Genomic DNA, 20,846 nt, shown 5'->3' with positions numbered 1-20,846 from the left:
GTGGGGGAGGGCTGTCTCAGGAGGGGACCAGCAACTGGCTCCTCAGAGCAGAGTTGGCTGTGGCCCTGGATTAATCCACCCCCATCCTAGCCCCACCTCCCTGGTTCCAGCCCTTCAGGTATCTCCCCTGCTCTGCAAACTAATGCCTCTGCCTCTCTCTGTCACCCGCCGCCTGTGGCCTCTACCCTGCCCTTCCTGACCCTAGGGAAGAGGAGGAGGAGGAGGAGACTGAGGAAGAGGAAGAGGAAGACGCTCATCAGTTCTGCTGTCCGGCCTCCGAGTGCAGCAGTCCGTCCTCTCGGTAACTGAGAGGACGAGGGTCATTTTCTATGCAGAAGCAAAAGCCTTAACCAGCCCCCCCCCGCCCCCGCAATCCCCCATGGGACCCTGTCCCTACTTCAAGAACTAGATGGGCAAGCATCTAGCCCCTTCCTCCCCCCACCTCCTTCTTGGAATTCTTCCCCCACTGCTGTCTCCCTTGGACTCCAGCCCTCAAATTCGAAAGGTTGGAGCCCTAGGTCTGACTAAGATATGGGAGCAGCAGAGCTTGGAGCTTGGAGCTTGGAACTTGGACCCTGGACCCTCCTGCACCCGCACCCCACTTCCCAGGCACCCTGGAGAGGTCTCCAGTGACATCCCAAGGACCTACCTCTGGCCTCTGTGAGCACAAACAGAGATGCAGGGTGCCTAGGGCTCAGAGGACCAGGCGGGGGCGGGCCCAGCCTGCCTAGCTCGTTCCCTCGCTGTGGCCATCGCTGCCATCTCCTCCACTGCTTGAAGGCCTTGTCCCATGCCCCCTGCCACTCCCATAGTGCTCTGTAAATATGATCAGAAGGAAAAGGCCTTTCGGAGCGCGTGTCGCTGTGTACAAAGGAATTTCCATCAATAAAAGCTGATCTCTTCTCTCTGTCTGATGTATGTTCCACCCTTACCCCTGCTTCCCTCTTCTTGTCCCCACCAGGGCCTTACCTGCTTTCCTATCCAAGGCTGGGAACAGCGGCTGGGAGAGAGAGTAGGGTTTTATTCATGGTATTGTCAACGCCCAAATGGCACTTGATAAATGGATGAACGGTGTGGCACTCTCACCACAGGCAAGCCTGTTGCCTTCTCCAGCCCATCAGCCTGAGGTGGCATGAGCTGGCCAACTTGGACATGTCGCTTGGTTTCTCTGCTACCTCGTGTGTAAAAGGAGGAGGGAGGCTTGACCAGAGGATCTCCAAGGGCTCCTCCAGCTCTGACATTCTGTCAATCTGAGATGCTACAATTTTAAGAAACTACGAATTTAAGATATGATAATTCAGTGACACATTCCATGCAATCCTGTGGTTTCTAATTCTTCAATGATTTTTGGATTCTCCAATCCTGTGGTTTTAAGACTTCATGATTCTACCATTTAAAAAAAAATTCTGATGGTGTGGTTTTAATATTCTGAGGTGTTAAGAGTCCTTGATTTTGTACTTTCAAGATTCTGATTCTACAACTTTAGGGATCTCTGAATCTGAGGGGAAGCCATTTCCTCCAGATACAATGACCCTAAATGACCCTGCACCTGCCAGAAGCTGGTTCTAAGAATCCCTGGAGGCTGTCAGCAGGAGAGTGCAAGGTTTCCTCTATGGGCTGTAGGACCCACATCTTTTATGATGTGTCTGTGTTAGGAGAAAAGCCAGGAGACCCCCACACTTTCCCTTTCTGAGCCTTTGGCATTAGATGAATCTGAGTTTACCTCTGGTTCTGCCGCTAACTCTCTGCATAAACTGGAGTGAGGATTTTCTTCTCCTTAGCTTCATTTTCCTCCTGAGTACAGTGAGAGTATATCTACCTCTCTGGGTTGTCATGAAGATTAGCAAGAAAATACAAGGAGCCCAGCATAGGGTCTGGTGCACGGTTGGGAAAGTGTGCAGTGATTAATGGCTCTTGCTTTGATTGAGGCCCAGGTGAGAGTCCCCCTCTCCTTTTTTTCCCTCCCTGTTTTTGTCATCCCTATCACATTGAGCTCGTCGTTTTTCCATAGGCTCACCTCATTCCGTCACTCATTGCTTTATGCACTTAGTCACTCAACTCATCTATTCATTCATTCATTCATTCATTCAAACTCTCATTTATCTCTTCCCTCCCTCTCTTCCTCTCTCCCTTATTTTCTCCTCCAGAGGGCATTGCTTGAGCACCTGTTGTGTGCAAGGCTTCAAGTGAAATACTGTGAGGGGTCAAAAATATATTATCTGTAAGTTTTCCATCTCCCAGGGGAGATGAGAAATCCTTTGAGAAAGTAGTCAGGGTGTGAAGGGCTGAAATGATTGAGCAGATATGGCTTCAGTGATGAGCAAAATGTGTTCCTGGCCCAAAGACGAGGGAGATGTCAAGGTGGACTGAGGGGTAGTGTCCAGGGGGGTTCTCTGGACAAGGAGGGGCAAGAGTGGAAGGCTGGGAAGGCTTTGAATAGGTGGCAAGAGGTAAGGAGGCGTTACAGGAGACAGAGACAGCATGAAGAAAAACCTGGCAGAGAGCTCCAGGGTCATGCTGGGAAATGGTGTGTAGACTGCTCTGTTTGACTGGCTCTCCATGGCAGGTGGGTCTAGGTGACCTGTGGCTGGGGAGTGGGAGAACATTTTACCCTTCATTTGATTGGAGATAGAAGGCAGTAGGGGGGCCGGGGTTCAACTCAATGGGGAGACAGGGCCAGTCAGGGTCAGATGGCCATGATGGGAGCCAGGGTGTAGGCAACCAAATTGGCTGAGGGTCTGTGCTGCGGGAAGGGGGAGGTCTCTATCAGTTGTGAGGGAAACGTGTGTGCCTGTGCATATGTGTGCATGTCTTTACATGAGACCAGCGGGTCTGACGGGAGTGAGAGACCGTGCACTGGTATGTATCTCCGGGAATGTGATTGTGTGAGGCTGGGTGTGAGGAATTCTGAGCGTGTGAAGTGGAGACTTTCTGTGCCTGGCGGGCTCTCTTTCTGTGCCCAGTGAAGATAATCACAAAACTGGGTGTAGGTGACTTTTGAACATGCGGGGCTGTGGCTTGTAGTGTGACAGTTGTCAGGCAGATGGTCACACAGACACACATGACTGCTACCTGTGCTCTTAGGGGACTAAGGTGGCTGTTGGTGCTTGCTGTGTGCCGGGCCTTGGCCTGGGCCTGGAGGGCCCACAGAGGTGAATCACATCAGCCACTGCCCTTGGGAAACAGGAACAGGGTGGGGGATGGACACTTCAATAGGGAATCACAGGTTAGCTGGAGATGAGTACCGCCTGTGACGTGAGTGTGCGCAGGACACAGAGCCGGGTGTAGCTGACTCTGTCAGGTTTGGGGTCAGTAGAGTGAGTCAGAACTGACTTCCCAGGAGGGCCTGCCTGCCCAGGCTGCTGTAAGACGTAGATGAGCTACATCAGACGGATGGAGTCTGAGGGTGAGGGGAAGGGGAGGGCATCCTGGGCAGAAGAAACCAAGGAAGAGCATGAGCACAGGCATGGCGATGAGATCAATTCGTCACAGCCTAGGGAGTGGGAAAGTAGGGGACTTGAATTCTCATCTTCTGGGACCTTGGGCAAAGCGCTTTGACTGTTGGGGTCTCATTTTGGATCTGTGGGGTTGGAAGGTTCATAAAGTTCTGTGGATCTTCTACCCTCAGCCAGCCAAACCCATGAACTATTGCTCTCGTAGTCAGGCACTTCTGCATTCTTACCCCAGGTTTTCCTGTTTCTTCCTGGGTTGCTTCCTCACTCACACACTCCACAAATATTTACCCAGCTTCTGGCCCTCTGTGTGCCACTGGGGGAAGGCATGGGGAGCTGGAGAATGCAGGGACTCAGCCTTGGAGGGGCTGCTCAGTGTGGGATGGTAGGTAAGAGCAGGAACTTTGATTTGACTTGCTGTGTACATTGGTGTGACTCGCCTGGCACCACCACTGCTGAGCTTTGAGACTGTGGGCAAATGACTTCATCTCTTAACACCTCAGTTTCCTCATCTGTGTTATCCCTTCAGAGAGAACAACCCATACCTTTCAGGGTTACTAGGTCTAACAAAGAGTAGGTACTCAGTAAATGACAACTATTATTTTTAGGGCTGCAAAGAAGCAGAGCTGGGATTCAAACCCAGGTCTGTGTGCTCGCCAGCCTATTTGCCTGCTGTCTACTCAGTCAGGCTTTCGATGGCTTCCTTCTTCCCTTCCAGCCCCTATGCCAAGCCGGTCTGGCCTCAGGTTTGGAATCTCTGTGGCGCTGGGATTGGGCAGCAGAAATAGCTTTCAGAAGAGCTATCAGAGGAGAGAGAGGTGACTAGAGATCCCTTTCTCCCCCCGCACACACTGGGTCCTGTCTCCTTGCCCAGTCTTCCTCCAGAACCCACAGACCCTCATCTATGTGCACTGACCTCCTCATCTTGTTTTCTTGTCTCTCACTTCTGGTCCCCGCGCCCCCCCCCTTCCAGCCCAAGTTGTCATGGGGATAGTCCTCAGCATCCCTAGCTTCCTCTTGCCCTCATCTTATGGTATCTATAGCAACAGCCCCCATTCATTTCCATGGCAACTGCATCCTGATCCCATCCCCTGCTGGCTGCCTGGCTCTGGGCAGTGCCAGTAAAGGGAAGGAGGGAGACCTCCCGTTAGGAGCAGCAGTCAGTGCCCCTGCCATGGGTAGGCTACCCCAAATCCCTACAAACCATCCTGTCCCTCCTCTCCCCATTTTAGTGTCTTGGCTCACAAGGCACTCTATCGACTCCTCTTAGGCGAGGCCCCATTCAGTAGCTTCCTCCCCCAGGAAGCCTTCAGGCAGCAGGGGAACTAGTGCAAGCTCTGGGCTTTGAGTCCCTGTTTTGCCACTTCCTAGCTCTGAGACTTTCGGCAGTCACTTCCTCCCTCAAAGCCTTTTTCCTCTCCTGCAGAATAGGAATCCTAATTCTTCCTTCATGTTTGCCATGCCGATTAAATAATGTGCAAAAATGCCTGACACGGGGAAGGTGAACTGTAAGTGCGAGTTTATTTTTATTCTGCTCAGCCACCCCCACGCAGAAGGAATCTCTCTCCTGAGCACCCCCAGCACTTCCTCTGTTCCCAAACCCTGAGAACTTTCGGCTTTGTACTGTGGTTATTTGTGTAACATGGTTTATTTCCTCCGCTGCAGAGGACACTCTCAGTTCCCCCACAGAATAGCCCAGCAAAGCGTGCAAAACAGGGCGCAGGTGTGTGTGTGTGGTGGGGGGGGGGGAGAGAGAGAGAGAGAGAGAGAGAGAGAGAGAGAGAGAGAGAGAGAGAGAGAGATTTTCCATGTGATCAACATGTCCCTGAGTGCTCTGGGGGCTCTGAGTTAAGCGATTTCACGTCCCCAAGTCTCCTTTCTTCAGCTGTATGTCTGGCATCAGGGGCAATGCCCTCAAGCCTTGTCCTTTTTACCAGGCCCTCTAGGGGGAGCCTATGTTTACATCCTGACCTCTCTACCATTATCCCTTTGCAACCAAGTGGTGGCAGAGGGGAGAGCGAGCCAGAAGTGGAGAGAGGCAGACAGATGTCATGAAAAGACAGCCTGGGCCCTGGGTTTGCATCCTGACGTTCACACTTAGTAGCCGTGTGACCTTGAGCCAGTTTACATCATCAGTCTGAGCCTCCGTGTCTTCATCTATAAAATGGGGCTAATGATGCCTGCCTCAATAAGTTGCAAGGCTTCAATGAGCCAATGAACACCCTTGCCCTAGGGATGGAAGGGACTATAGGGCCCTATGGCAGCACAGAGGAGGAGCCTGTAAGCCAACCTGTGTGAAGGGGACAGGCAGACATGGAAGGGTACACCTGAGCTACATGTTGAAGGATGAACAGGAGGTAACGAGGTTGGAGTAATGGGGCAGAGGGTGTATAAGTCAGAGGTCAGGTCAGGAGAACCAGCCACGGCTATGGTGAGGAAGCTGGAGGTTATCCTATGGATGATAATTCCTGTAAACCTTGTTAGATCATGTCCCTCCTCTGCTCATCTCAAGCAGAGCAAAAGCCAGTCTTTATTGTGGACTCAGTGCCCTTCACGATTTGCCCTCTATTATCTCTCGATCTCACCTCCTATCAGTTTCCCCTCACTCACTCTGCTCCAGCTACACCGGTCTCCTCACTGTTCCTTAAATATGCCAGGCACAGTTCTACCTCAGGGCCTTTGCACTGGCTCTATCCTCTGTCTGCATTGCTCTTGCCTCAGATAACCACACAGCTTGCTCCCTCCCTGCCATCAGGGCTCTGCTTATATGCCATTTCTTCCAAAAGACCTTCCTTGACCACCACATCTAAAACAACAGCTTTTCTTATTCTGCTGTATTTTCCTTCCTAGCACTTATCTCTATCTGAAATAATAGCATGTGGTTATAGTCTGCTTCTTCCACTAGAATGTCACCTCCTCGTGGAAACAAATCTTATGCATCTTGTTCACTGTTATATTTCCAGCACCCAGCACTGCCTGGCACAGAGAAAGCACTCAATCATGAACGAATCGTGAGGAGCCATGGAAAGGTTTTAGTGGGAGAGCAAAATGGTCAGACTTGTATTTTGGGAAGATCTCTCTGGCCACAAGATGGAGAACAGATTGGACGAGGAGACTGGAGGCTGTTGTCAAAGTTTAGGTGAGAGGATTTATTAGCTCAGCCCACCAGAGGTCATTCACTGACTCCCTCACTCCAGAAGTTTTTATTGAGCACCTACTCTGCTCCAGGCCTTGTGCTCTGTGTTAGCTAGGAGATTACCAAATTTTTTTCCTGTGCTGGGATCTAGGAGTCATGTACACAAATAGCTGTCACACTTTGCCAAAGCTAATCTGTGCCATAAAAAGGACAGACATGTTCTGTGTGGGGGAGCTCTGAACAGGATTGGCCATGATTTCTGGCTGAAGGTGGGCTTCAAGAGGGCTTCTTAGTGGTGGCATATGACCTGAGTCTTGATGGAACTAGGGTGTGGGGGGATTTCTCAGATTGTAGATGGCAGAGATGATAGCGAATGCATTTCAGGTGGAAGGTACTGTATGAGCAGCTTTGGAGGTGGAAAGCAGAGAAGTATTGGGGAGAAACAGGACCAGACCAGGCTGGAGGGAAGGGTGGAGGGGGTGGGGTATTGGCAGCCAGCCCTGTAGCATGGCTTAATGTTTAAGAACGTGAGCTCAGGAATCAGACAGCTTGGATTTGGATCCTGGCTCTATCATTAATAGCTGTGTGTGATCATAGATATATTACTTAACCTCTCTGGGCCTCAGTTTCTTTATGTGTAAAATGAATAACAATACCTGTCTCATAGGCTTGTTTTGAAGAATAAACAAGTTATTAAATGTGAAGTGGTAAGAACAGTGCCTGAACATGCTAAGTGCTCTCTAAGCATTAGCTATTGTTCATCTTGGAGATGGCTCAAATGCCACAATGAGGAACTTGAGCTATCTCTGTGGGCAGTGGGAGCTATGGATGATTCGTGAACAAAGGAGACAGTTGATTAAAACTGAGCTGGAGCTGTGTACTGGGAAGTGAGAGGTTTGAGAGGTGGTGGGCAGGAACCTGAGTCCTGAGGGGAGAGGAGAGGAGCATCTTAGACGCCAGGAGGGGGGGAGGGGCTGGCCTGGGTCTGACTCCTGGAGGGGGATTTCACAGGCCCGAGGCCCTGAAGGAGAGAGCATTTGGGGGAGAGGGCAGCCGCCCACCCCCCTCAGTCTGTTTCCGCCTAGCTCCTGGCAGTGTTGCAGACTAATGCTTGGGAAGGTGGTAGATGAGCAGTGGGTAGGAGCTCCCACCAGCGCAGAGCCAAGCTCCATCCCTGCAGCCCAGGTCCCAGCCTCATAGGTACAGCTTCCCCACCCCGCCCAGCATCCAGCCCAAAATGCTCTTCTGCAAGGCTGGCAGGCCTGTTGCAGCTCAATCTTCCGTACTGATAGGGAACCCTCCTACACCCATCCCAGCTCTCCTCTGCCCTGCACCCTGGCCTCTGCCAAGTCAGGGCTGGGGAGTGGCCCTTAACCCTTTCACCAGCTAAGAGCCCCATCAATCCAGTGCCTGCCCAGACCAAACCATTATCTGGGCCCCAGCCACACCCATTCCCCCTACTCCACAACCCCCTGGGCCTCACCTGCTTGTCCCTCCCCTGCTGACTCTCTCCCCGATTCTCCTGCCTCTGTGCCTCCTCACCATGCCCTCTCGGCTCAGGGCGGCTCAGGGCGGCTGGGCTCTGTTGCCACCTGGGTTCCCTGGCAGCCTGGTTGCCATTGACACCCATGGAAGCAGGTCTGGCGGAGTTGGGCACCATGGGAAAGGTTCTGACGGAACAACAGCTCTGGGTAACCAGGGCAGGCAAGGCCCAGTGCCCGGCTCCTGCCACCCTTCAGCATTGAGACCCCTGGTCGCCTCCCCTAGCAGAGCAGAGGAGGCCATGAGGAGAAAAAGGAAGCTACCCCGCAGGGCAGCTCTTTACCTGTGAGGATGCTGGATGAGAGGCCCCACCCACTGTCTCTAAGCCCTGTGCCCTCATGCCGGGGAATCCTGGGAATTGCCCAGGCCTGAGGCCAGACAGCTGAGGGCAGGGGCGGGGCTGCAGGGGGCAGGGCTGGGCAGATCCTGCCTGGGATGCAAGAGTGGGCCTCTGGCCTGATTTGGGGTGGTGCTGGGGATCAGGCTGGACGGTAAACCACAGGCACATGCTGTGTTGGGAACAGAGCCGTGAGGGAAGAGGTCTGGGGGGAAGGCTGGAGCCGTAAGAGAACTAGTCCATCAGGGGAAGGAGGATTTGAAGATGGAGCTATTAGGGGACAGGACTCTTAGAAAAGGGGGCTTGAGAGGACAAGACTAGAAGAAAACTAGTCTGGGACTAAATTTGTGAGGGGATGTGGCCATGAGGGGACCAGGCAGTGAGGGGTGAACAGGACTGGGGACAAGACTGAGAAGATCCAGCCTTGAGGGAAAGGAGTCTAGAGGATGGGGCTGTGCCGGGACCAGGTCTGTGAGAGGGCGGGGGCCACTTGAGGACAGAGCCGTGAGGGCTGGGGCAGAAGGGGACCGAGGATGAGGCTGTCAAGGCAAGGGGGCATGAAGGGAGGGGACCCTGAGGGCAGTGAAAAGAAAGTTTGGAGGGGATGGGGTAGGGGGGTGGGGTGTAAGACTCCCTTTTGTCCTTTAAATACTTGGGTCCTTATAACTGTGAAGAAGCTGGGGGGTGGGGCTATGGGAAGGAATCTGGTCCATCCACTCTCAGTCTGGCCCAGCAGGTCTGTCCTTTGTTCCCACATCCTGGCTCATCTTATCTCATCCCCACAGTGTGGAGGGTGATGCCCCAGGCAGTGACCTGAGCACAGCGGTTGATAGTCCTGGGAGCCAACCCCCCTACCGGCTGAGCCAGCTGTCTTCCACCAGCAGCCACATGGGAGGCCCCCCTGCTGGGGTGGGCCTTCCCTGGGCTCAGCGGGCCCGCCTCCAGCCAGCCAGTGTCGCCCTGAGGAAGCAGGAGGAGGAGGAGATAAAGCGCTCCAAGGCCCTTTCGGACAGCTACGAACTCTCCACAGACCTGCAGGACAAGAAGGTGAACAGGAGATGGCCCTGGCGGGGAATGGGAGTGGGAACGGGGGTGTGAGAGAATCGCAGGAGGGATTGGCATGTGCCACTTGAGGGTGGTATCCAGAGAGGGATAATAAGGCTGGAATGGGAGAAGACAGGCTCCAGGACCCTTCACCCTATTGGGAACTCATTTACCACTTATCCACTGAATCTGGATTCCCTCAGCAAACACTGAGCTTCATGCTGGGTCCTGGAGATATAAAGATGAATGAGACCTGGACTGGTTCTCAAAAATCTCTGTCTGATGGAAGAAGCACACACATAAGTTGACAATTTGAGAAGAGTGTGCTCAGTATATCACACAAGATATTGTTTAGCTAAAGGAGGAGGCACAAAATACTATGTGTGGAAAAAAAAACTGGAAGGACATATACCAAAATGTTAATTGTGGTTATGGTTAGGCGTTAGGAGTTTAGGTGAACCAATCTTATTTCCTTCCTTCCTTCCTTCCTTCCTTCCTTCCTTCCTTCCTTCCTTCCTTCCTTCCCTCCCTTCTTTCCCTCCCTCCCTCCCTTCCTTCTTTCTTTCCTTTTTTGGCCTCTCAATTTTTTTCTAACTTTTTTGGAATACTGAATGTCTATTCAGTTCTTGTAAATAAAAAAAGAAAACCACAATCCAGCCCCGTGTGACAAGTGCTATCTGAGATTAGAGGGAGAAGACAAGTCTGAGAGTGCAGCCTGGTGCATTCAGGCAGCTGTAAGCAGTTAGCTGTGACTCTGGTAGTATCGTTGAGGCCTAGAAAGATGAGGCTGTAGTGCGTTTCTGACCTTGTTCCCCTCGACCCTCCTCTGCCAGGTGGAAATGCTGGAGAGGAAGTATGGGGGCTCCTTTCTGAGCCGCAGGGCCGCCAGGACCATCCAGACGGCCTTCCGCCAGTACCGCATGAACAAGAACTTTGAGCGGCTCCGCAGCTCAGCTTCGGAGAGCCGCATGTCCCGGCGCATCATCCTTTCCAACATGCGGATGCAGTTCTCCTTCGAGGAGTACGAGAAGGCACAGAACCCTGCGTACTTCGAGGGCAAGCCTGCCTCGCTGGACGAGGGTGCCATGGCTGGTGCCCGGAGCCACCGGCTTGAACGGGGGCTACCGTATGGAGGCTCCTGTGGAGGGGGCATCGATGGTGGGGGAAGCTCCGTCACCACATCAGGAGAGTTTTCTAATGACATCACAGAGCTCGAGGACTCCTTCTCCAAACAGGTCAGCATCCCTGAGAAGGGCCTTTCCTCCCCATCCCCGTTCTCTGACGACTCCTATGACTTTTTACCTATACTTCAAACTGAAAGACATTGCCCCACGAATATTTAAGAACAACCACTAGCTACCATGAGTAGGGACTGTGAATTGGCAAGACAGAAAAATTATATAGTGAAAACAAGCAAGTTACAAATCTGGGGGTGTAGAACACATAAGAAAATGAAAGTTCTCACTCTTTGGAACTTGATCCACTATCAAATTTTGGCCTAAAGCCTGTGATGAGTGACTACTCTGTGCCAGGTACTGTGCGTGCCTCATAATGACCTGTGAGATGAGGGAGGGTACCCTGATTTTACAGAGGAGGAGACTGAGGCTCTGAGGTCCTGAGAGATGAAGTGACTTTTCCAAACTGGATTGGAACTCAGCTTTGCCTGGTTCCAAAGCCCATGCCCTTTGGCTTACACCACACTACCGCAGACCAGGCTCTCTGCTGGCCACCTTGGGGGAGACAGATGAACCACCCAGGTCCTTGTTTTCAAGGATCTCCCAGGCCAGTAGTTCTCCAGGATCTAATGGCCAACGTATGTGCACATTACTGTCTCCTGAAATAGAGTGTGCTCAGAGCCCTGAGAAATGATCATGTATAGTCCTGGGGGAACCAGAAGAGGGAGAAGAAGCTTTCTTTTGGGAGGACCAGAGAAGGCTTCTTTGAGAAAACAGCACTGGAGCTGGGCCTTACCAGACAGATAAGATTTAGCGAGATAGGCAGGGTGTCGCTTGCATAGGCATTGCATTAGCCAAAAACATGGAAGGGTGGGAATGTATCAGGCACTGATGGTGGTGGGAGATCATTCTAGGCTTGAGCATGTCAGCACAGCTTCTCAGGTGCAAATCCCAGCTCTGTCATTTCCCAGCTGTATGACCTTGGTCAAACTGTTTAACCTCACTAAAACATGATCAATAAAGTGGAGATAAACCCTTCTTTTTAGAGTTGTTTTAAAGATTCACTTCAGCTAGATAATATATATGAAAACACCTAGTATGTGGTAGATGCTAAGTACATGTGAGTTTCCTTCCTAAAACCGAGGAGGTGTTTGGTTGAGATTGTTAAAAGAAGGAAGGAAGGAAGGAAGGAAGGAAGGAAGGAAGGAAGGCAGGAAGGAAGGAAGGAAGGAAGGAAGAAAGGAAGGAAGGAAGGAAAGAAGCTTTATAAGAGAAGAAATCACCCTGCTCTAACCTCTGTGATCTGGCTCTGCCGTCAGTCTGGGCATGCCTGCTTGTAGCTAGTGAAGGGGTTGTGTTGGGGGTGGTTAGAGGGAAGGAAATAAGTATTAAAGAAAAATCTAAATCATTCATCTATTCATTCATACAACAAACATTTAATTGAACATCTCTTCTGTCTTAAGCAATGTATTGAGCTGAGCTAGAAAGAAAGAAACTGGGCCTGGAACCAGCCCCCTAGGGGTAGTGGGGGAAAGGAGCTCACAGTCTCTGGGGACATCGAGGAAGCAGGCCTGGGCCCAGCTCTCAGTGCTATCCCAATCTGATGGGGAAGGGTATTAGTTTATCTATTGCTGCATAACAAATCACCCCAAAATTTAGTAGCTTAAAACTAAATTTAAAGACTGAGCTTAAACAACAAACATTTATTATCTCATACAGTTTCTGAGGGCCAGGGATCTGGGAGCGGCTTGGCTGGGGGGTTCTGTCTCAGGGTCTCTCATGAAGCTGCAATTAAGCTGTAGGGTGGGACCACAATCTCTGAAGCCTTGACTAGGGCTGACGGGTCTGCTTCCAAGCTCGCTCGTTTGGCTGTTGGCAGGAGGATTCAGGTTCTCACCACATGGGCCTCCCCATAGGACTGCTCATGGCATGGCTTCCCCCAGAGCAAAGGGTCTGAGAGAGAGAAAGCACAAGTGAGTGAGAGGATTCAAGACATAAGCTGTAGTCTTCCATAACCTAATCTCGGAAGTGATATCCTGTCACTTCTGCCATATGTCATCAGTCCCACAGACCAACCAGGAGACAGGGATCATTGGGGGTCAGTTTAGAGGCTGGATACCACAGAGAGGCAGATACCACAGAGAATCCAGACCAGTCAGGGTCTGGATTCTCAAGGCTAAATCTTATGGATTTCCTAAGAAAGAACCAGACAGAGGGCTCTGGGAGCCCAGAGGAAGCTGGGATTTGGGTTTACCCAAGGGATGGCAGAGGCAGGAATGTGGATTGAATCAGGGAGGAGGTGGCATTTGGCTTGGGTCTAATCAGACATTAAGGAGGTATTGGGATATCTGAGAAGGGAACTTGTGGGCATTAGTCCCAGCTCCTGCGAGCTCACCCATGGCTCCCTGGGCGTTATTTTATACACTGCAGAGAACCTGTGGAGGTGGGGCAGGGGAATCCCTCTTCTTGGCTGACCCACCAGGAAGTTTCCCACTATTTCCTTTCCTTCCTCCCTCATTCCCACTCCTCTACCATCCCACCATCTTTCCCTTCATTTTTCCTTCCTTTCTTTCCCTTTCCCTCCTTCCCTCCCCCCCACAGGTAAAGTCTCTGGCTGAATCCATCGACGAGGCCCTGAACTGCCACCCATCGGGGCCCATGTCCGAGGAGCCAGGGTCAGCCCAACTGGAGAAGCGAGAGTCAAAGGAACAGCAAGAGGACAGCTCAGCCACATCCTTCAGTGACCTTCCCCTCTACTTGGATGACCCAGTTCCCCCGCCATCCCCTGAACGACTGCCCAGCACAGAGCCCCCACCCCAGGGCCGGCCTGAGTTCTGGGCACCAGCCCCTCTCCCACCAGTTCCTCCACCAGTGCCACCAGGGACCCGGGAAGATGGTAGCCGTGAGGAAGGCACTCGCAGGGGGCCTGGGTGCTTAGAGTGTCGTGATTTCCGGCTGCGAGCCGCCCACCTTCCCCTACTTACCATCGAGCCTCCTAGTGACAGCTCTGTAGACCTGAGTGACCGCTCAGATCGTGGCTCTGTTCACCGCCAGCTGGTGTATGAAGCCGATGGCTGCAGCCCCCATGGGACCCTGAAGCACAAGGGGCCACCGGGCAGGGCCCCGATCCCACATCGCCACTACCCAGCCCCGGAGGGCCCAGCCCCAGCCCCGCCAGGGCCCCTGCCACCAGCCCCCAACAGTGGTACTGGGCCCAGTGGTGTGGCTGGGGGTCGGAGGTTGGGGAAGTGTGAGGCCGCGGGAGAGAACTCTGATGGTGGAGACAATGAGAGCCTTGAGAGCTCCAGCAATTCCAATGAGACCATCAACTGCAGCTCTGGCTCCTCTTCGAGGGACAGCCTGAGGGAGCCTCCAGCCACCGGCCTGTGCAAGCAGACTTACCAGCGGGAAACGAGGCACAGCTGGGACTCACCAGCCTTCAACAATGACGTGGTACAGAGGCGCCATTACAGAATTGGCCTCAACCTCTTCAATAAGTACGTGCTCCCATTCTCACCCTCTTGCCCTTTCCTACCCTGCCACTGGGTACTTTGACCTTGGGGCTGAACTCCAAGCAGTGATCTGCTACCACCATCCTCTCATTCTGTGGATGGTGTTTCTCCCCAGCTGTTCAGGGAAGAGGGTTGACAGCAAGGTAGCAGAGTAGAAAGCCCCCTCCCCAACATACCCATTAGCGGTACTTCATGTCCTAGTACTGCGTCTGACTAGCTGTGTGATCTTGGATGAGATGCTCCCCTCTCTGGGCCCCAGTTCATGGTCTACAGGATGGATTCTGAACCTGGGGTTCCCCCACCTCCCCTTTTCGGTGGGGAGTTAATGTGGTGTGTAAAGAGTCCTGCTCTGAGGAACAGGAGACCTGGACTCTTAGCTTGACTTTGGCCAGACTCACTGTGTAGCCCTGGGCAAGATAGGTTCCTTCCTTGGGCTTCAGTGTTTCCATCTATCCACTAGCAGGGTGTGTGCATTCGAGGTGTTGCAGGGTAGGGTGGGGTGCTGGACTAGTCAGTGACCAGGACTGAGCTCCTTCTAGGTACATAGTCTTGTGCCAGGTGCTTAGGAGTGGGGCTGGAGTGTGACATTTGTTCAGAAAATAGTAAGAAAATAAATGCCTTATGTCTGTAGCCTATTAGACACTGCCACCTACTGTATTTAGTTATCAGAAAAACTCGGCAAGGTGGATGGTAGCGTCCCTATTTTATTGAGAAGGAACAGAAGTAAACGGAATTGTCCCAAGTCAAACATGGGAAATGATGGGTCTGGGACTCCTGTCACACCAAAGTCTCTTCCACATTCTAGCCTTGTGGGGTGCTAAGGCGCTCGGGTTCTGAATATGGGATAGCTCAGACCCAGAGTTGGCTTAGTGGAAAGCAGGGAGCACCTTGTCCGTGGAAACACTCAGAGGCTGGGTGATACCTGTCTGGGTGGGTGGGGGATGTGAGTGGAATGTGGGATAAAGAGCAAAGTAACCTCTTCACTTCATTCCTACTCTGAGGGCCTAGGACTCGGAGAGAAGGGCTTCGCCTGGAGCTTAGGCCCCCTCCCAGGATTCCTTGGTGCCTGTGGGGAATATCAAAGCTCCAGCAATAGAGCAGGCTCTTACTAGATCTTAATTTTCTTTAAATTGTAGCTCCAGTGAAGGAGGAAGTTGGGTTGAGGATACCCTGGAGATCTGAAGCTCTGTGAAATGGCAAAGTGGCTTCCTCTCCTTGGGCCTCGGTGTTCCTACCTGTCCTGTGAAAGGATTGCACCAAATTATATATTCGACTTCCTTGGTTCTCTGAGGCCACGGTTGGGCCCAAAATTAGTTCATGAAATGGGACAGAGGGCAGAGTTCCAGGAGGACAGTCATCTCATTTACCTCTCCTATTTCTGCAGGAAGCCAGAGAAGGGTATCCAGTATCTCATTGAGCGCGGCTTCCTGTCAGACACACCGGTGGGAGTGGCTCACTTCATCCTGGAACGGAAAGGCCTGAGCCGGCAGATGATAGGGGAATTCCTAGGGAACCGGCAGAAGCAGTTCAACAGAGACGTGTTGGAGTGAGGACCCAAGGATGGGGCAGGCCGGGCCAGGGATTCCTGAAAAAGAAGGGCAGGAGGGAGGAGGAGGGAAGCCTGTCCTTTCTGCTCAGATAAATTATAAAATAGGATTCATGGCCCTTCCTGTTCCCGTACTCCCCTGCCCATAAGAGTTCTGATTTTCCTTGGCCCTATTCCTAAAGTCTTCTGGGTGGCCCCAGGCAAGGCATGTTTGTCCTATGGCCTGCTTTGGACCTCAGTTTTCTCATCTCTGAAATGAGTCGGTTGATGGAAAGGACTCTTAGTAACCATGTGTCCGGCTTTGATTTTCTGGGATGAATTCAATTTCAAATGTTCCATCCTCCTATGTACTTGCTTGGGCCACAGGTTCAGATTTTGTGGAAGTCTATCAGGGGGGATATTTGTCCATCTGAGCAGGTCTGAGTGGGTCAGAGGTTTCCTACCGAGGAATTGAGAGGGTCACACCTCCATCTTTGCTCTTCAGCTGTGTGGTGGATGAGATGGACTTCTCCTCCATGGATTTGGATGATGCACTCCGGAAGTTCCAGTCCCATATCCGGGTTCAGGGTGAGGCCCAAAAAGTGGAACGACTCATCGAAGCCTTCAGGTGTGCCTACTTCCCACTGCTAAAGCTGCCCTTCCCTATTTTGGGGGGCAGCATAGTATGTTTGCAGATCACCTTTCTGAGCCTCAGACTTTCCTCATCAGAAAATGGCAGTTACAAATCTGATCTTGCAAGACAGTTAAGTTGTGAGGATCACAGGTAATGTGCAGAAAGTATCTAGCTCAGCATCTTAGTCATGGGCCTCCAAAGTGACAACAGCATTAGCAACAATAGCTAATGTTCATTGAGCACTTCCAGGTATCAGGTGCTTAACTGGGCACTTTTCATGATTATATTTCCGAATACTCACAACAACCCTATGAGGTAGGTGCTTCTATTATTATTCCCATTTTGCAGATGAGAAATCGGAAGTTTAGAGAGGTTAAATAACTTGCCCAGAGTCATCCAGTGAGTAAGCAGTGGAACCAGGATTTGAACTCAAGTGCGTCTGACTCCATGACCCATGCCCTTAACTCTGATCCTCTACTATGAATGCTGCAGGGATCAGGCAGACCTGGGTATAAATCCTGGTCCCACCACTTTGGCATATTTAGAGGAGAAACAAGAGATGCTGAGAACTTTTTTCCCATAATCGGACGAGGATTTGCTTTGCAATCAGAAAGATCTAGATTTTCATCCTGGCTTTCCCATCTACCAGCTCTATTATCTTGGGCAAGTTACCTTACCACTTGGGGTCTCAGTCACTTCATCTGTGAAATGGGGCTGCTAATAGCTACCTTGAAGGACTGGGATAGGATTATATGAGACAATGTACATAAATCCCCTGGTAGAGCTCGGTACAATGTAGTAGTGATTGTGATTTTTACATGCTAGTCTTGGGGAAACTCTGAAGAAAGAGGACAGACCCAAAGGGCTTGGGAGTACTTTTCAAAGGAGAGGGTTGGTGGTGCCAGACTGGGAGGCGAGTGGGTAAGTGGAGATAATTGGTGCCTAACCCTTGCCCTGACCCCTCCTATCCTACAGCCAGCGGTACTGTGTGTGTAACCCAGCCCTCGTGCGCCAGTTCCGGAACCCAGACACCATCTTCATCCTTGCTTTTGCCATCATCCTCCTCAATACTGACATGTACAGTCCCAGTGTCAAGGCTGAACGCAAGATGAAACTAGATGACTTCATCAAGAACCTGAGAGGTGACCCCAGATCTCCTTACCAGCTTTTCCTGTCCTTCACCTGGGAAGGGCAAGTGGGCAGGGTGGGGGATAGGGTGGGGAAGGACTGGGAGATCACTTCGGCTCCCTGGAAATTAACCTATGATGCTTTCACTTTCGCCAAGGCTGGATGTTCCCAGGGCATTCACTTACTAATTCAATCAGCTGTTTGTCCATCTACTCATTCCCCCACTGGATATTGCCTGAGCAGGTCCTGAACAAGAGAAATAAAAGTCCTGACTCTTACAGAGCTTCCACTAATTCACTCAGTCATTCACACATCCGTTCACTCATCACTCCCCCCTTTTCTGTCTTCTTTATGTATGCCCATAAAGACTCACTTGATTATTTTAGTACCCTTTTCTCTCTCCGTGCATTCATTTTTTTCATTCAACCAACCAGCCAGCCAGTCAATACAAACCAAGTGTGTCATGTGTTCCAGGCTCTATGACGGGCGCTAAGGACAATGGAGGGGTATCTGCCACAGTCCCTGCCCCGAGAGAGCTCCCTGTCCGTGGGAGAGACTGACTTATAGTACAAGGGACCAAACACAAGACCGAAAGCGAACTGTGATGTCAGGCAGGCCGAAAGTGCAGTCAGAGCTCAGAGGAGGGAGAGCCCGCCTCCCATATGCTTCCTGGAGGAAGCAGTATTTTCATTTTAAGGTGGGCCTTGAACGCGCTGATAACATGGCAGAATGGCCATAGAGGAGGGCTTAACTAGCAGTAAGAATAACAAAGGCACAGAGGTAGGAAAATGTAAAATTGTCTGGAGAACAATCAAGATGGCTTAGACATCCAGTTGGAAACATTGGTTGGAACCAATATACGAGGACCTTGTGTGCCAGATTAAAGGGGTCACCTTGACCTTTTCTCTTGGTTTATTGTATTGATGTCAGGCCCTGTCTCTCACCAAAGAGCAGCCTACTAAAAATGACACAGATGTTAGGATTATTGAAACAGAAATGAAAGCAGGAAATCGAATTGCGGAAAAACAGACAAGACAAATTTGCTGACCGGCAGGGTTTGCACAGTTGACGGGCTTAAGCTCTCTGACAGCTGAGGTCAAAAGGCAGTGCGATGATGGATGTGCTTTTAGCACCTGTCCAAGGAGGAGATGTGGCCTTTTCAAAAGAGAAACATTTTCTCCAGAAGAAAGTTTAAAGACAAGAGTGAATAGGTTTCGCTCAGCAGACAATCAGGAGTGAAGAATGATAGACAGGAGGAGGGAGTTAGACAGATCAGAGGCCGTCGGGAGCTGTTTCCCAGAATCCTGCCATTCATTCATTCATTCATTTCACTCATTCCCCCTCCCTCCCCGCCCCTCTCTCTCTTGATGTATATGTGTATGTATATATATTTTATATGTGTGTGTATATATGTATATCTTTCCCTCTCCAATTATTAAATGACTAAACAAACAAACAAACAAATGAAATGAATACCTGCTCATTCCACAACTTTTGGAAATATAGAAAATTAGAAAATTTCTTTTAATCACCCAAAATTCTGCCCCATAGAGGCAACAGTGGTAAATATTTTGGTGTATTCTAGTCTTTTTTCCTATGCTTATGTAACTTTATATAAAGTAAAGATCATGCATGCAATTTACTGTCCCACTCTTTTCACTTAACTTGCCACAGGAATTTTCTAATGCTTTTTGTAAACATCAGGTGTCTTATAGCTGTAAATTATTTTATTAAACAGGTATACTTAGCTTTACTTCACTGTTCCTCTATTGTTAGAACTTAGGCTGTTTCAAAATTTTGCCCTAAGTAGTACTTGTACATGTCTTTGCACATATTTCTGAGTAATTCCTTAGGGCAGATTCCTAGAAGAGGAAAATCACTGAATATTTAGGATCTTGCCAAATTACCTTCCCAAATTGTTATGCTAATTAATATACATGCCCGCTTCCCTGCACTCTTACTAACACTGGATATGATCATTTAGCATTATTTTTGCTAGTTAGAAAGGCAAACAAAAGTATCTACTTGTTTTCATCAAAGTGTGTTCTGAGTTGTTTAGACAAAACCATGCTTGGGAGGCAAGCAGCTGGCTGTCTGGTTGAAGGGCGCCTTTCCTGGCCCTCTCCTCACCGCGGGACTGAGGGTGCCACTCTTTCTAGTCCTGGTCATTGTTATGGCCCATGACTGGGTGTGGGGTGTTATGGAGAACCCCTGCCACCCGCTCCCCACATTTGTGGAATATATCCCTGTGTTACTCCTCCCACTCAGGGGTTGACAACGGTGAAGACATCCCTCGAGACCTCCTGGTGGGCATCTACCAGCGCATCCAGGGGCGCGAACTGCGGACCAACGATGACCACGTGTCCCAGGTCCAGGCTGTGGAGCGCATGATTGTGGGCAAGAAGCCGGTAAGTGACTTGGGTGGCTTCAGAGGGGACAGGGTTTGGGTCTGCCTCTGCCACCGAGTGGTGGGTAAGTCACTGGCCCTCTCTGAGCCTCAGACCCCCTCACCTGCTGAATGGAGTGGGTGATGACGCATTCCTCAGGGGTCATGGTGCAGACTGAGTGAGGTGCTCTTTGAGAGTACGTCTAGCACACAGCAAGGCACACGGTGAGTGCTGTGTAAATATTAACATCCTTCCCACCTCTGGTTTTGCCTGTCCATTCCAAGTGAGGAGCCAAGCTAATAGTTAATTGATAACCAAAGTCAGAAACACACTCCAGTCTTTAATCTACAAACATTGACAGATGCCTTTCCACTAAGCCCAGCATTTGGGTACCAGGGATGCAGGTATGAGTCAGACATGGTCTCTGGCCTTGGGGGTGCTCACAGACTGGGGGAGGGGGTTGTCAGACAGAGACGCAATACTTCTGCCTTACACTTAGTTTAGGAGAGCACAAATGAGGGAGAGGTCATTTTCAGCCTAGGGAGATCAGGAATGGCTTCTTGGAAGAGATATCACTGGAACTGGGATTCGGAGGAAGGGCGGAATGTGGCCATATGAAGCTGGGCAAGAAAGGCATTCCAGACAGAGGGAGCTACTGGGACAAAGGCAAGGCAGCAGGAAAGCCTGGGCCTTCGGTTCTTAGGCGCCTTGTGTCCGAGTGCCAGTGATACATATCAGAGGTAAACGTCCTCTTGCAGTCCATGTTAAGGTGCCTGAAGCTGCCATGCTGACCTTGCTGACACCTACTTCTTCATGCCTATCTAGGTCCTGTCTCTTCCTCACCGTCGACTGGTTTGCTGCTGCCAGCTCTATGAGGTGCCAGATCCCAACCGCCCCCAGAGACTAGGGTTGCATCAGCGGGAGGTCTTCCTCTTCAATGACCTCCTCGTGGTATGAGCACTGTGGGGCAGGGG

The 20,846-nt window shown here is 51.0% G+C and overlaps 1 protein-coding gene across 5 annotated transcripts in view; it reads left to right on the top strand.

Annotated features, from left to right (window-relative positions):
- The window catches only part of IQSEC2 (IQ motif and Sec7 domain ArfGEF 2), a 75,980-nt gene that overhangs the window by 47,257 nt on the left and 7,877 nt on the right, over positions 1–20,846 (top strand). For 4 of the 5 annotated variants that reach the window (XM_074324133.2, XM_074324134.2, XM_074324136.2 and 1 more), the window contains 8 exons: positions 9,253–9,514; positions 10,345–10,746; positions 13,288–14,183; positions 15,583–15,744; positions 16,229–16,351; positions 17,333–17,499; positions 19,754–19,893; positions 20,698–20,823. In XM_074324133.2, coding sequence (XP_074180234.1) covers positions 9,253–9,514; positions 10,345–10,746; positions 13,288–14,183; positions 15,583–15,744; positions 16,229–16,351; positions 17,333–17,499; positions 19,754–19,893; positions 20,698–20,823 — 2,278 coding nt within the window. Of the gene's footprint in view, positions 1–6,442; positions 6,592–9,252; positions 9,515–10,344; positions 10,747–13,287; positions 14,184–15,582; positions 15,745–16,228; positions 16,352–17,332; positions 17,500–19,753; positions 19,894–20,697; positions 20,824–20,846 lie in introns of those variants that run through there. The other variant, XM_074324135.2, reaches the window with a different exon arrangement.

Source organism: Rhinolophus sinicus, chromosome 18 (genome assembly GCF_057876585.1).
Source record: "Rhinolophus sinicus isolate RSI-liver-muscle chromosome 18, RSI-T2T, whole genome shotgun sequence".
Lineage (NCBI taxonomy): Eukaryota > Metazoa > Chordata > Mammalia > Chiroptera > Rhinolophidae > Rhinolophus > Rhinolophus sinicus.
The sequence above is the reverse complement of the archived record's forward strand: the minus strand, read 5'-3'. Positions and strand labels throughout refer to the sequence as shown.